This window comes from Branchiostoma lanceolatum, chromosome 16, assembly GCF_035083965.1.
Source record: "Branchiostoma lanceolatum isolate klBraLanc5 chromosome 16, klBraLanc5.hap2, whole genome shotgun sequence".
NCBI classification, from domain to species: Eukaryota; Metazoa; Chordata; class Leptocardii; order Amphioxiformes; family Branchiostomatidae; genus Branchiostoma; species Branchiostoma lanceolatum.
Genome location: NC_089737.1, coordinates 725,731 through 740,000, shown reverse-complemented (window position 1 = coordinate 740,000; position 14,270 = coordinate 725,731). Strand labels below are relative to the sequence as shown.

General features: G+C 41.5%; 1 protein-coding gene across 1 annotated transcript in view; it reads left to right on the top strand.

Moving 5' to 3' along the window:
- Nucleotides 1–9,125: 9,125 nt before the first annotated feature.
- Nucleotides 9,126–14,270, top strand: part of LOC136422130 (sodium channel protein type 4 subunit alpha B-like) — a 96,501-nt gene continuing 91,356 nt past the window's right edge. Inside the window, exon 1 of the mRNA XM_066409777.1 lies at nucleotides 9,126–9,921. Coding sequence (XP_066265874.1) covers nucleotides 9,613–9,921 — 309 coding nt within the window. The 5' untranslated portion in view covers nucleotides 9,126–9,612. The remainder of the gene's footprint in view (nucleotides 9,922–14,270) is intronic.

The following is a 14,270-nucleotide window of genomic DNA, read 5'->3' as shown; positions in this document are numbered from 1 at the left end:
AGTGGAGTGACTTCGCATAACTCGTGAAGCTACATGTACATGAAAGAGTGAGTGTTCTTAATTTTTGGTAGGTAAGTTGAATTTTTGGCGTCGGGGAGACGAAAATCAAGTTCGACAATGGGCCTCCTGGTGGCTTGTCAATCTATATTTGTCCATTTGTTTGTTATCAGAACAACTCGAAATGCTGTGGATGGATAAAACTTAGAAGGTGGGTAGAGTTAGGGAAAAGGAAGATCAAGTTTGACAATGGGCCTCCTAACGGCAATTCAAGTTAAGGTTCTGGAAGTGCCATGGTCATGAATTGATAAGTGGTGGATAGCTCTGGAGGCACATGTGGACCCCCTAGCGGCTCGTTTGAAACTGTAGTTGGCCTTTTTGTTGGAAACCTTTTCTTTTGGCAGTTATGTACTAACATAATGGAATGTATGTCATTTAGATGGCTTAATTAATGTAATAAACAAGAGTTCGCAGATGTATCTAAAGTCATTTTATGGAAAACACTGCTAATATAGATTTTCCTCATTACTTATGCAAATACGTCCTAACTTAATTGATAAGTATTTCATTATATACATCTTTGGCTAAGCTACCTGCAAACTGAATTGCATGGAAATCCGTCGTTCCTTTGTTCAATTATCTTCCTTGAAATAATTTGACAAAACTGCCTGCAGTGCCAGGGCATGCTGCTGAGGGGAGGGGGCCTGCACCACCTACTCCCCACAAAATATACCACAAAACATCAAGACCATAGCAAGTCCAGTACAACGTATACAAACACCGGAAGTTCCGCTGCAGTACCAAGGTCACATACCAGGAGACCAACTTTGACCGTCGTCTTCCCAAGACCTAACGTTACCCACATACCGTCTGTCGTCACTGTAATGTCACGGGATAGAATTTGGCATGATAACAGCGAACAATGCAATGTGTTCGCTTACATTCATTTGAAAGCTTAAACTTTTTCCATAAAGTTTCTTTCCCTAAGATTCTGCTTATGTGGCGTCTATATGGATAAATCGCTGTGATTTCACGTCGAAATAGGGCGGCAAAACACTACCTTTTGTTCTAAGCACTGATTGGTTCATCTCAGATGACTACATTTATAGCGTCCTCCCCCCCCTACATATTTTCTGTCCTGTACTTCATATTGGTTTATACGGAAGGCGGTTCACAGTACAGGAAGATCATAGGCCGCTGTCTCGGCTCTTTGACAAAACGTGAAGAAGATTATCCGTGGCAATAGTCTTTGTTGTCTGCTAGAGTGCATCACCTCTGTGTCCTGTGTATTCTTCAGTTGTTAAATAAATTTAAAGCAAGTCCAATGTTGCAACATAGGCAACAAAGACGTAGACATGAGTTTCTGAGTTTCTTACATTTTGTTTCAGCAGCGATTGACTGATTCTTGACTTGCGCCTGCCATTGCGAATGCAAGTAGAAATGCATGGCAGCATAGATACCTGCCTCCACCTTTTGGAATAAACGATATCTAGCTTCAAGTAAAGTTGACCAGGTACAATCGGTACACCAGTTGATAGGTTAACAATCTAATAATTCAAGTGGGCTATAGCTCTCAGAACTAAAATGTAGGCCTTGCAAGAAAGGGGATGCTAAGGTCTATCAACCCACCGTTAACGCACCACTCGATCTACTGATATCATTTTAGATACTAACAAGCCGGTCTCCTTAGTTTTTTTATTTATTTTTGTCACAAATGCACAAGAACCGACCGGTATTTGTGACCTACATTCCGTGCATTTTTCTAAATGTCCCTTGTGCCGTGGACCTTAAATAGTACTGATCAAGTAGCAATATATGCACAACATCACCCACTTTTCTAAGTAGATTTTGCAGACCTCATATCGCCGTTGATAAGGAATACGTGCATTAACAAACGTATAGGATATTACATCGAGCAAATAACATTCTTCATCTACGTGGAGTTAAAAATGAAATGTACTCACTTTACTTTGGTCGAGCTTCCGCTCAAACCAAGCTTGAAAGCGCTCTCCGCGTCACCCTATCTTCCATGTGGACTGTCTGAACCGTCTGACTGTTTCAAAATTTTGCTAAGTAACTATTTTTGGCGTACACACTTTTCAGTTACTCTGAAATAACTTACATTTATTATATTGATAAGGGTCCCCTGGAAATCAGTCGTTATGACTCTGGGCCTTTTAATTGTTTTCAGGATTAATTAGGAATACTGGGACTCTCAAACATGTGACATATGTAACTGAAAAAGAGAGAGATTAAGATAGATATCAATATTGCAAATAGTGACCTAATTTGAATGATCAATTGGAAAATACTAAAATATTGGTTAATGAAGTGAATTTCATTCTCGTGGTATTAGACACATATACTAGTCCTGGACTACCAAATGAGACACTCTCCATTATAAGACTTGATTATTCGGCGAAGGTAATGTGTTCGTGGAACTCTGGTTCATGTATGGGACAAGACGTTTTCTGATAGAAATTATAGACATATTTTCCCATCTTGGTATGATAACTATCGTCTGGGAATAACAAAATGTCAAAAATTATGAGCACGAGCGAATTTTATACCGTTAACATTTTAACGCCAGAGCTTCTCAGTTGAAAGGATTTGTCGGCCCTGACCCATCGATCATTTGGTGCAAAAGATCCTTGAACAATAAAACTACTGTGTCATTGCATGCTGGCGTGCATTGTCAAAACAAAAAAAAATGGAATTGAATAAGTCGCCTCTTCTATTATTTATTAAGGCAGTTAGGTTGACGAGAACGTTACGTGTAAGGAGGCGGGATATTGGTCAGGGGAAGGAGAGAATGATCGGTGATCGTAAAAATTAGATACACAAATGATCCTTCATTTCGAGGAATCACGCAGGATATAGGATACGTGTAGGCTAGACATACTTGAATTGTACCATGCCTGCGTAGTTGTGAAGAAAGCATGTAAGTTGTACGTAGTTACTATTACGAACTGTCCCTAATCATAGACGAAGCAAAGGAAAACCCTAGAACATGTTTGCATTACGTGAAGAGCAGGAAACAAACGTTTGGGGTGGCCCCATGGCACAACACGTACGACGGCCCGAGTCCTCAGCAAGCAATACAGATGAACCCCACAACTGTATCGGACTCGGGGACTAGCCCCTATCCTGACATGCCCCAGGAGACGTCACATTAGAAGGGACATACAAGGATTGATGTGTCCAAATTTCATTAATAAAAACCTGACCGCTTTTTGGAAAATATTGATGTGAGGTGAGCTGGAGAGCGTTAGTACCCCCCCCCCCCCACTATATTGAATCACCCTCCAAAACCACATTTTACTCTCTACTTAACACGGTTTCATTAATAAAAACCTGACCGCTTTTTGGAAAATATTGATGTGAGGTGAGCTGGAGAGCGTTAACGTTAGTACCCCCCCCCCACTATAATGAATCACCCTCCAAAACCACATTTTACTCTCTACTTAACACGGTTTCAGGGTTAAACATTCTTGTGAATCTCAGTTGATAACCACTCCGCATGATTTAACCTAGTAATGATTTGATATAGGACAACAAATAGGCATAAAACCCAGCCCCTTCCAGGTTAAACATTTGGAATGCACTGTGAGATAAAGGTAAAGGTAAAGCAGTCGTCCTTTACTGAGGTGAAGCATGATGCTTTATCGAGAAGAGTAGTGGTAACCCGGTGTGCTTGGACAAAAACGCGAACCGTTCCAAGTCAATTAGAATGTAGCGCACCTTAAGGGGGCAAGTAAAGAGGGGAGAGAAAAACATGATAAAAGTGCGGGGATGTCCTGCCTGTCCAAGTTCCTTGGCTATGGACTTGCCCTTTGCATCTCTACGTATGTTCCTCCATGTTTGACAGACGAATATCACTTCTAAATAAAATGTCCTACCTATAATGATGAAAGACAAAAGTTAATGCAATTAATTACATGCGAGTCGAATATTACCCTGCCACACTCAAGTACAGATACTTTCAATGTACTTTTATCTTGTCCGGATTCATCATCTATCCACATAGGCCAATATATTCATAACACTGTACGAAAAAGAAACTGTGCTATTCTAAGTAAGGCATTTGGGCGCTTCTGACCGGGTTTCGCGTCATTTAGAGGCGACACTGGACTGGGGTTGTTGGTTTAGAAGTTTTTTATAATTAATTTCAGGTCGAATTCGAATTCAGTATCCGTAGGTTCATTCTGTGGTATCCAATTGTTGGTCTATTTGTATAATTGTATAAGTCCTTACGGGAGTCGATATAATCTTGGCAAAGAAATTGTTTGCTCTATTCTCACGTATCCGATCGAATAAGACGGGTAGCTTAGGTGCGCGCTGTGAAAGAGTCTGATGGGGTAAGGTAAAGGAAGTTCGGCAAATCACGAAACCCCCCCACCCCCGTTCTTCTTTGTCATGAAACCGTTCAGTGAGCCTTCCGGCGACACTCCGGACTTTTTGCCCATACCTTAACCTTCTTATGGAGTTTCGCCATGGGTCGCTTCGGATAGAGTACTATTCCTCAATGAGATGTGACGAACGTTAAGTCGCAAAGTAGCCTAGAAATATGCAATGTGATATCTAAAATAGTTCCGTTTAGTTATCACTGTAGATTATATTTGATATAATGAAGTAGTGATTAGAATTGTGGAATAATACACCTAGATTGTTAATTATGTTATCTGTACATTGCCATACATTGTCACCGTTGCAATTGTTGTGCAAATAAAATCATCATCATCATAAATATACGTGTCTACGTATACCCACATCTGCTCTGCGCGCAGCATTATTGCAGTTTCTGAAAACATGCTAGTAAGGTATATTCTTATATACGAGTGATTTCGATCGGCGAGTCGTTCAATGGTTCAGTACTAGTACACATACATCACGGCGGTATAAACGTAATCGGTCCGGAGATACGAGAGAGTAGGGAAGACATTCGAAACTATACATAGCTTTACGTGCCTTGAGGGAAAATATGAGTTGGCTGGGCCACACGACCCCACCAGAGGTTTCTCTGTTTTGTTGTTGTTTGTAGACAGAATAACGCGAAAACCTGTGGATGGTTCTGCATGATATTTGGTAGGTATTTAGGGGTCGCAAAGGAAAGGTCAAGTAATGGGCCTCCTAGTGAGTACCTATAGTACTACAGCGGAGCTTCAAGATTTTAGGTCAACTTTTCTGGATGGTGGATAGCTCTTGGGGAAGCTTTTGAAGAGGCTTACTCTGGCAGAGATTGGCGGATTTTCATTGATCTTGGTATATACTATACAGGTACCTTAGATGAGGATTAACATAATGAGATGCACATAATGCAAATTATAACCTATTTCACAAAATTATGGATGGAAACGTCTGACACTGCTGCACTTCATACTGCAGCGTTCACTCTAATGGTTCACCGGTGTGCTGAAATCTAGTCAATAGTTCAAACTACAGCTTGCATCACTAGTTGGGTGATGGAAAAGCAGGACTGTGGTTTGAATTCTCATTTGTGGTAGGCTTGAAGATAGCTTAGGTGAATCTGATGATTGACATAGTAAGATGCTAATTATGCAAAGCAGGAGCTAATATGCATAGTTGTTGACATTTTATAAACCCGCTGAGTTCCATGATAACACTTTTGAAGATATGGCATCTGTCACTGAGACAGAGAGGAATATCGATAAACATTAATTATGCAAATGACGACCTCATTTGAATGATTGATGAGAACAAACCCTGATACTAGATATATTGGAATATGACGCGGATTTTTTCCCAATCATGTTTGGTATGAAGATGGCTTAATTGAATCTGATGATTGACACAGTAAGATGCTAATTATACAAAACAGGGGCACTTTTAAATCATATAAATCCGCTGTGGTTCCAAAATTTATCCAGTTGTTTGAGTGACTATTTATTGCGTATTTAATTACCTGAATGTCTAACCGTCATCGACGTTCCATGACATTCCTTTCAAACATGTGGCATGTGTCACTGGGAAAGAAAATGAATATTACTTAAGCAAATGGAGACTTTATTTGAATGATTGATGAAAAAGATTATGTAATACGATATTGGTGAATGGTGGGAATTCGAGACTTGCATCAGTCATTGAGGTTGATGTTATTCGGCGCAGGTATTCTGGTTGTTTATAAGATTGCAAACCTTTTAGGCGCAACAAATTAATGAAAATAATTCGTGTTGATTATAACGGTCTATTCCCGTTGTTGAAACATATGAAAGTACGAACATTTCCATAATATTATCTCTATCAGAGATTCACACTTTAACTCAACTTCGCTTTGGAATCAGAGGGCATTTTACAGATTTCAAATCCGCTGCAGAAACTTCACCGTTTGATCAAACGTAACGACTGTCAGTAACGTTACACAGTCACATCGTTTAACGGTACCGATTCGTTTCTTTATATTTCTGTAAATGTTGTACCAGATGGGTGATTCATAATTGTGATCTCGTTCAAGTTGGAAACATGACTTTATATCTAACAGTCGTTCTGACGGCACGCACTCCTTTTCTGTATAATCTAGATTTAGCAAACACACAGCACTTTAGAGAATGTCGCCTATAATCTTCTCATCCGGCATCAGATATGAGGATGTAAGCCTGTCCTCTCAGCATTTCCTGTCCGCCCGGAGAGATTACAGCAGAAAGTTTTCTGCGGACTTTTCGACCGACCGAAATGGCTCAAGATGGTCGGATATCAAGGCTTTTACACTAGGGACTGCTTTGCAAGATTTTCGTTCTGTCCGGTCTTTCGGGTTGAGATTCCACAAGTGTCTGCTTAAGATAAATGGAAAAGACTACGGACTTTAAGAACTTCATGCGAAATCTCGAGTGGAAAGTCCTTGTAGCCCATGCGCTTCCCCAACGACCCCATAGTTCAAGGGACGGGTAAGATGTGATCAAAAAGTCTGTATCACATTTGATCTGATGTTTGATGTACGAGGATAGCTTTTGCAAACCCTAAAAACAACCTCTGTGACAAAGGTGACAAATGTCGGGCATACAACATCATCTCCATACAACTTCTGTACTTAACCCTCGCCGGCTTCTAGATAGACATTAATGATCAAAAGTCAGCCAAAATTAAGGTTTCTAAAAGTTCACACTGGGAGATATATGATATTCATTGATTAGGGTACATTGAAAGCCAATAGTGTTAAGCATGGTATTCAATGCGTAATGGTTGTGAGTCCTAAAATCAGTTAAGTAAGCATCTAGCTGTTGAGTATCTTTATCTGAAGGTAGAATGATCACATTTATGGTCATAGCATAACGATTTATCCCAGTCCATTTTTCACACATTTTAGCTATGAAGATGTAAGATGGTTTCCAAATGTAATTTAATCGTATGCACTAGACATATATTGTGACTAAAGCACAGTACAACAGAAGGCAGAAAACGTGAGATTTCTTAAGATTGTCAATGACTTTGACCCATTCTCGGTGACCGTTACTAAACATACATGACGGCACATGATAAAACCTGTACTTACAGATAATAACTGTAAGATATATCAATCAGAAATTGGTAAGGATCATACTGGAATCACACCAACATTTTAAAAAGTGTTTTGTTAAATATTCAATTTAAACTTTCTGACAAACGATGACCTAGAATAGACATTACTATCGTCCATATCGCACTCATCCTCGCCCCAGGGTGATGTTCAACAATAATTACCTGAGTAGATAGAGTCACGGGGTTATGCTGCTGTCTTATCGTTTTCACCACAGACAGAGGTGATCCTGTGTTATCGTGTGACCTGCAGCAGATAGCGAGCTGGTCCGACCCGCTCGGCAGTGCAGTCTACGGGATGGTGCTTCATGTTTGGCTTGGCGGAGGAGCACATGCTAACTTATAACAGGCATTGAATACTGAATAGAAACAATGCGTAACTAGTGCTATATGTAGTTAACAACAGTATGAAGAAAATGTTGCTTTCTGACAAAGCAGCCTACCTATCGTTACCCTCTTTGTTTGATACCCTTCCATCTAGCTTAACTGCCAATTATTTGCCAGTTGTGCTCACCAAATGCGTGAAAAAGGGGTTTGCAAACAAATTTATGTGAAACCAAGGAGGTTGAAATAAGAGTAATCGTCCGTTTTCAAACAAATAATGGTAAGATGTCGACGCGTTGATACTGATATCAGATGGCCGGATTGACTCCTCCCAGCTCCGCGAAGCAATGAGTGACGGCAGGGGCAAAAGGAAGTTGTTTGTGCAGCGCAGATATGGCAAGACTCCCAGGCTATCCTGCCATATGTATCTCCCATTCTCCTACAGCGATATCTCAAGGGGTCTACAGGAGTCTGAAGATGCCATTTCGCTTGCCGCATGCGATTATTATCTGTCGGGTATCTAATAGCTACTCTGACCCAAAATAGTTTAGCCTGTTGCGATATGAAGACAGACAGATTGGTCATGGGACACGCCCAGCCGGCGGTTTTCTCCGACAGTGCAACAGGTGTATTCTTAGACATCTTGTAAACCGGAGCACATGGTTGGCAAACATTGGAAGACTTTCTCATTTAGAACAAAACAGACTATTTATCGTATACCTTATGTGGGAGTATATGAAGAACAGTTGTTTCCTTGGGTACTGCGTTAAGACGTAGATATGTAAGAAATCAGCCAGGAGCAGAACCTGAGGAACTCTTCACCGCCTCAAGTTTCTGTTTCCTGTGCACCTGCGTGACCCTATAATTCGCTTGACGGTCTTTGTCCCATTCATTGAGCTCTGGCTGTATGTTCCGTGCATGTACAGCCTATAGTAAGCTTTTTTACTCATTAATTATTAAAGCCTTAATAATCTAATTGGAAGAGAGTGGAGGGGCGTATTTATCTGTGTTGTTTATGGCAGTGGAATGAGTGAATGTCAATTGAGTGTGATTCTAGTCCAGCGCTTTGAAAAACCAGCTGTCGATTATTCAGTTCATAATTCCCTGAATATAGGCTGCTTCGATGACGTCATTTGAAATATGCAAGGAAGTGGATTATGAACACCTGCTGAGTATGCATCCAGAACATTCCAATTTTTTGTCGTCGTCTGCAAATTTGCGACCGGGGAGGACAACAGTGCGCATGCTCTATTGTTACCGTTAATCCCGTCACGACAGAGTGCCAAACGTGTAAAGGTTGTACATGTAGGACGGCCCTTCCTTATCAACATAGCTTTGTCTTTTTCGAGTGGTATCGGAAGTCTTCTAAACCCAGTTTAGGTAAGGACAAATGTCCTTGTAGGGAGACATTCCAACTAAGAGAAATAAGATGGCGCGGGGGAATACAGCGTGGATCGAAGGCCGACAGCCCCGCACCTGTTACCGAGAAGCCTGTGGGCATTGCAACCAGCGAGCTTAATTCGGTAACGAGTCAGGCTTACTTCATGGGAGACAAGAGGGAAGTGGACGCGGCGATTGGCATTCCTGAGCACGGCCCCGGGGGCAGGCGACGATAGGCATGCTCCACACGATAGGTAGCTGCCAAGGAACAGCTCCCCGGCAGTTCGAGGATTAACCGATATTTTGAACCATCCGACCTTAGCATTTTTGCTAGCACAATGGATGAATGCGTACACAGTGTGTGAAGACAACTAATCCAAAATGGAGCGAGCTTACATGTTTCGACCCTTCAGTAGAGAAACACTACTGGGGATCGAGCGTAGGATTGCAGAGGAGAAACAGTCTCAGGATGCTACTCTCTCCCCGCCAGGCTCTCCGGCTCATGGGCACAGCCCACCCAGTTCCCCCGGCCACCGGAGTGTCGCAGACCGCGACGCTCGACCAGGGAGGGACGCCCCTGACCCAGAGTTGGAAGCTGGGCGTTCTTTGCCAACTTCTCTTGGAAGATTCCCCAAGAAGTTGTATGGGAGACCTGTCGAAGATATCGACCCGTACTACCGTAACAAGAAGGTGAGTGCGCGCCTCTGTTTTGTCAGCATCTGTTTACACGTTACCAGCAGAAATACAATTGTCGTAAGCTAGACGATCACCTTTAAACCTATTCTTTTAAACAGATTTGCCACAAGCTACACAAGGTCACAGCCGGATATTTTTTACAAAAGAGTAATATTAATCCATAGCTGTACTGACAGAGAAATCCCGATTATATTGTCTGGTTCTTATAGTGAAATTGGTGGCGTTTAGTTCATACGGGAGGACGAATGAAAATCCACCGGTAGGCGAAATGTAAATGTGCGACCGAAAAGTCCTCATGCTTATCCGGAGGCCGGTGATGGCTATTCGTGCGAAACCTAAGGCATGTCATATATCAGCGTAACATGTTTTCTTTGTTTAGATTTGATGTGAGCCTGGTAGAAAGAACACGAGATTTGATAATAGATTGTTTCTAGTCCTGCACCATGCCAGGCAGTTTCGTGCACACGTAATCAATCTTTTTGCAATCCAGGTGGTCCGTAATTCAGACTTAATTAGGGGACATGATCGCTGGTAAAAATGCACCAGGGGCATTTTAATGTGCCATTATAGATATATTTAAACCTCGTGAATCTAGCCGGCGCGCAAGCTTTTTGAAAAGTTTAAAGGAAAATCTTAGACTGTGGGTCAATGAATTTTGTAATGAGTGTGGAGCAAAGTGGAGTGACCCAGTTTAATGAGATTAGACTACCCTAATATGGGCGAGATCGCCTTTTCATGGCCATGCGGGTAGCAACGGTAATGGCGACGCAGTCACTTAAGTTAAGATACTTAGGCTTACCTCTGACACTCTGCAAGCTAGATTGCTGCATGTTCGAATGGTGGAGTTTGTTTATGGAAAGTTTTGCATTTACCATATATTTGATGGTACAGCAGATAAAAGAACAGGCTTCGAACATTGGCTACATGTCCATTGAGGTTACCTGTCATGTGGCTATTCATAAGGTCTCTTCCACCACAGTAATCATTATGGATCTCTTGGACAAGATGAAAAGGTCTTGATAGCAAATGTATCTTCTAGTTCTCTATGTAGATGCTGTCCTAAGAAGGCACTGTCTGCTATGGCGGGTGAACGACAATAAACGGTCCTATTCGTCAGTAGTCAGACAGAATTCCAACACATTGAGCGTTTTATAATGACATCAAGAAAGTTGGTTCCACACACGTGCATCCCTTGTAGTAACTAGCCGTTCATTGTTTCATTATTTATCTTGACAAAACTACTTGTTTCGCATAACGTTACCCCCAAAACTGTGCCACATGTATTTTGTTTCCGGTGCCCCAGGAATGTCGCCTCATTCCCCCACCGTCATTTCGCCCTCCCCAGGGCGATATCGCTAGTGATTCGGTCCCCCAAGACAATTTTACTCGCGATTTATCAACCCTTCCCCGCCCCTTCCCCCCTCGCCCGCCCATATATATATATATATATATATATATATATATATATATATATATATATATATATGTACGTGTAGGTGATAATTCATGGTTACGCCGAAGAATGCCCATTGAGTTCATAATTTGCCTTTCCTCTAGTGTCAAGTAACAAGTAGGTTAGAGAAGGAGACCAGCGCGGATATACTTTTCTTTCGTATTCTAATGAACCTGAAATTCAAAGCTGAATTCTAAAGGTTAAGAAACATGCTCTTCACATATCATCAATATCATCAGCAACGATTTGATTCACTAGCATAAAGCGGAGTGCAATAGAACTATGAAATATTGCTGCATTCACGACAATGGAAAAAGTGTCTTCCTTACGTTCTTCCCAAAAGAATCACGTTGGTCATATGTCCAGTGTACTATACACACTTCAGATGTTATTGCATTTCTGTTGTATTTTCTATTTGCATACCAAAACTATTTCCAAAGAAAATTTCGACCTCTCATGCACAAGGCGATATACGAAATTTTGTTTCCAATATCTATGCAACTGTACAGACAATGGTGTTTGTGATGTGTACATATAGACACCCTAAATGTGCGATGCCATTGATGATCTTCCTTTTACTTTACTGGTTCACGGCAAGGGAAGATGCACGATCATGGGAAACAGACAGAGATAACTGTCGTTATCTGTGCCAATTTCGCCGGAATCACCGCACGGAGAGCCTGCGTTAACGGCCGCGTGGATGATGCCGGTGTGGTAATCAAAGTAAATCGAAGACAAAATAACTCTCTCACACATGCAGAGAAACCTTTATATTCTCATTTTCGCTTGTGTTTGTGCGGTTGGTATATTCTACGGATAACGTCAAATGCACTTGACGCATGTATACTTATCTTCGCCAAGAAGGTTATGTTTTCGGTTTTCAATTATTGATGAGAACATTGTAAACTATAATAATAGAGTAGATCCCAGCTATTTTCATTACTGTTAATGGCATATTTCGGGGATGTGCATACAATTCTGAAAACCCAAACCATTACCCATTCACTCCATTATAAATATAAGGGCGTAATTGTATTAGCCATTTCTGCTATTTGCAGAAAATAATGCCAATGGCAACTGGAAACACCGGTTGAACATGTCAAAGTCACTAACTAACTTTGTTTCTTGGAGCTTTTGTAGGCAAACATATTTTACCGGCCCCGTCAAAGTTTCAGAGCGGAAAACCGGATAGTTCTTTAGCGGACTAACTCCACTGGCATGTCATCTGTTTTTTGGCCAATTTCTACTCTTTCCAGCCGCCTCTGGAGCCTGGTAGAGACTAATCATTTACCACTGATATGTCATTCAATTTTCTCATCAATTATGCAAATTAGGTAATTGTTTGCATTATTGATACCCATTGATGTTCCCTTTGAATCAAGCTACATATTTAATGACTATAAAGTTTCTGTTTTGAAATATTGAAATACAAATTATCCCTACCAATTATGCAAATCAAGTCCTAGTTTGAATATCTTACATATCATTACGTTGGCCAACACCAAAATTACCTACAGGCCAAAAGTGATGAGCATTCATTCATCCCGTCTTGATTTATTCTGTTAAGGATTCAGCAACTAAACCGACCCTGCAGTTCTACCTTTGATGATATTTGTTAAAGATATATTTCAAATTGATATGAGATACCCTTCTTGACAAACAATTTCTTTCCTTTGAATAGATATGAAGCCAGTTAGAAAGAAACAAAATTCACAAACGTTCCCAACACATATTTCTAAGCGATCACTGCACGAAATGGCATCCGGCGGATCCTGAATCGTGCATCATGGCGGATACTGACGTTTCCGAGCGAATCCGGACAAATCCCAATTCACTGCACGGATGCCGAGGTGCACCGCAGATCCGATCGATTCGGATGCCGTACACGTCTGGATCCGTAGTGCGCCTCAGATACCTGAGGATATTTGTGCGGATCCTTCGTTCTTGAATATTTACCAATATGGCAGATGTTTGGATTGTTTGTTTGTTTGTCGGTAGTTGTTTCGGATTCTGACGAACAAATACACACTGCACGGAATGACCTCGGATCCTGACGAATCCAGCGGATCCACAATCGTGCATCATAGCAGATACGGAACGTTCAGGAGTGGATCCGGTGCACCTCAGATCCGACAATTCCGGCGCCGAATACGTCTGGATCATTGATACATTTTGGTAACAGATACAACATTCACTCGGATCTTTCGGTAGTTGCCTCGAATTCTGACGGTTACATAAACCCGTGATTTTGTTTTCAAGTTTTTGTGTATTTGCCAATATGTTTGCAGTTCGGATTATTTGCAAATCGGTAGTTGTCTCGGATCCTGACGGATGCAGAACCAAGATCCGTCTCCGATTTCCGAATCCCCTGATCTGGGGCAATTCCGTGCAGTGTACGGCCCCGTATCCGTCGCGAATCCTTATTTTGGATCTTAGTGTTCCGGATAACGTTTCTCCTTATTCGGATCAGTTGCGGATTCGTTGTTGGATCCGCCTGTATCCGTCTAGTCTGCATCCTCAAAAAATACAAAAAGATCCCTGTGCGTATTTGTCAGGATCAGAGGCCATTTCGTGCAGTGGATTGGCATCAACTATGTGGTAAACGATCACGAGTTTTTGGAAGCCATGTCTTCATCATATGACCTGTAAGCGCACAGCCCAGTCATGTTCTCGTTCAACAGCGATGTCATATCCTTTTTTGATACGGGCATTTTGTGGGTTATGTTTCGGCTACACTGTTGTGTTGGTGAATAGCTTTCGGGCGCAAATTGAAGTGATTCAAATTTGGAACTCCCATTTTTTGGTTGAAGGGAGGAGCCAAAGCTCGACAAAGGGTTATTAGAAGGGCTATTCGTTATAAAATATTTCTAGTTTCTTTATGTATTTCTAG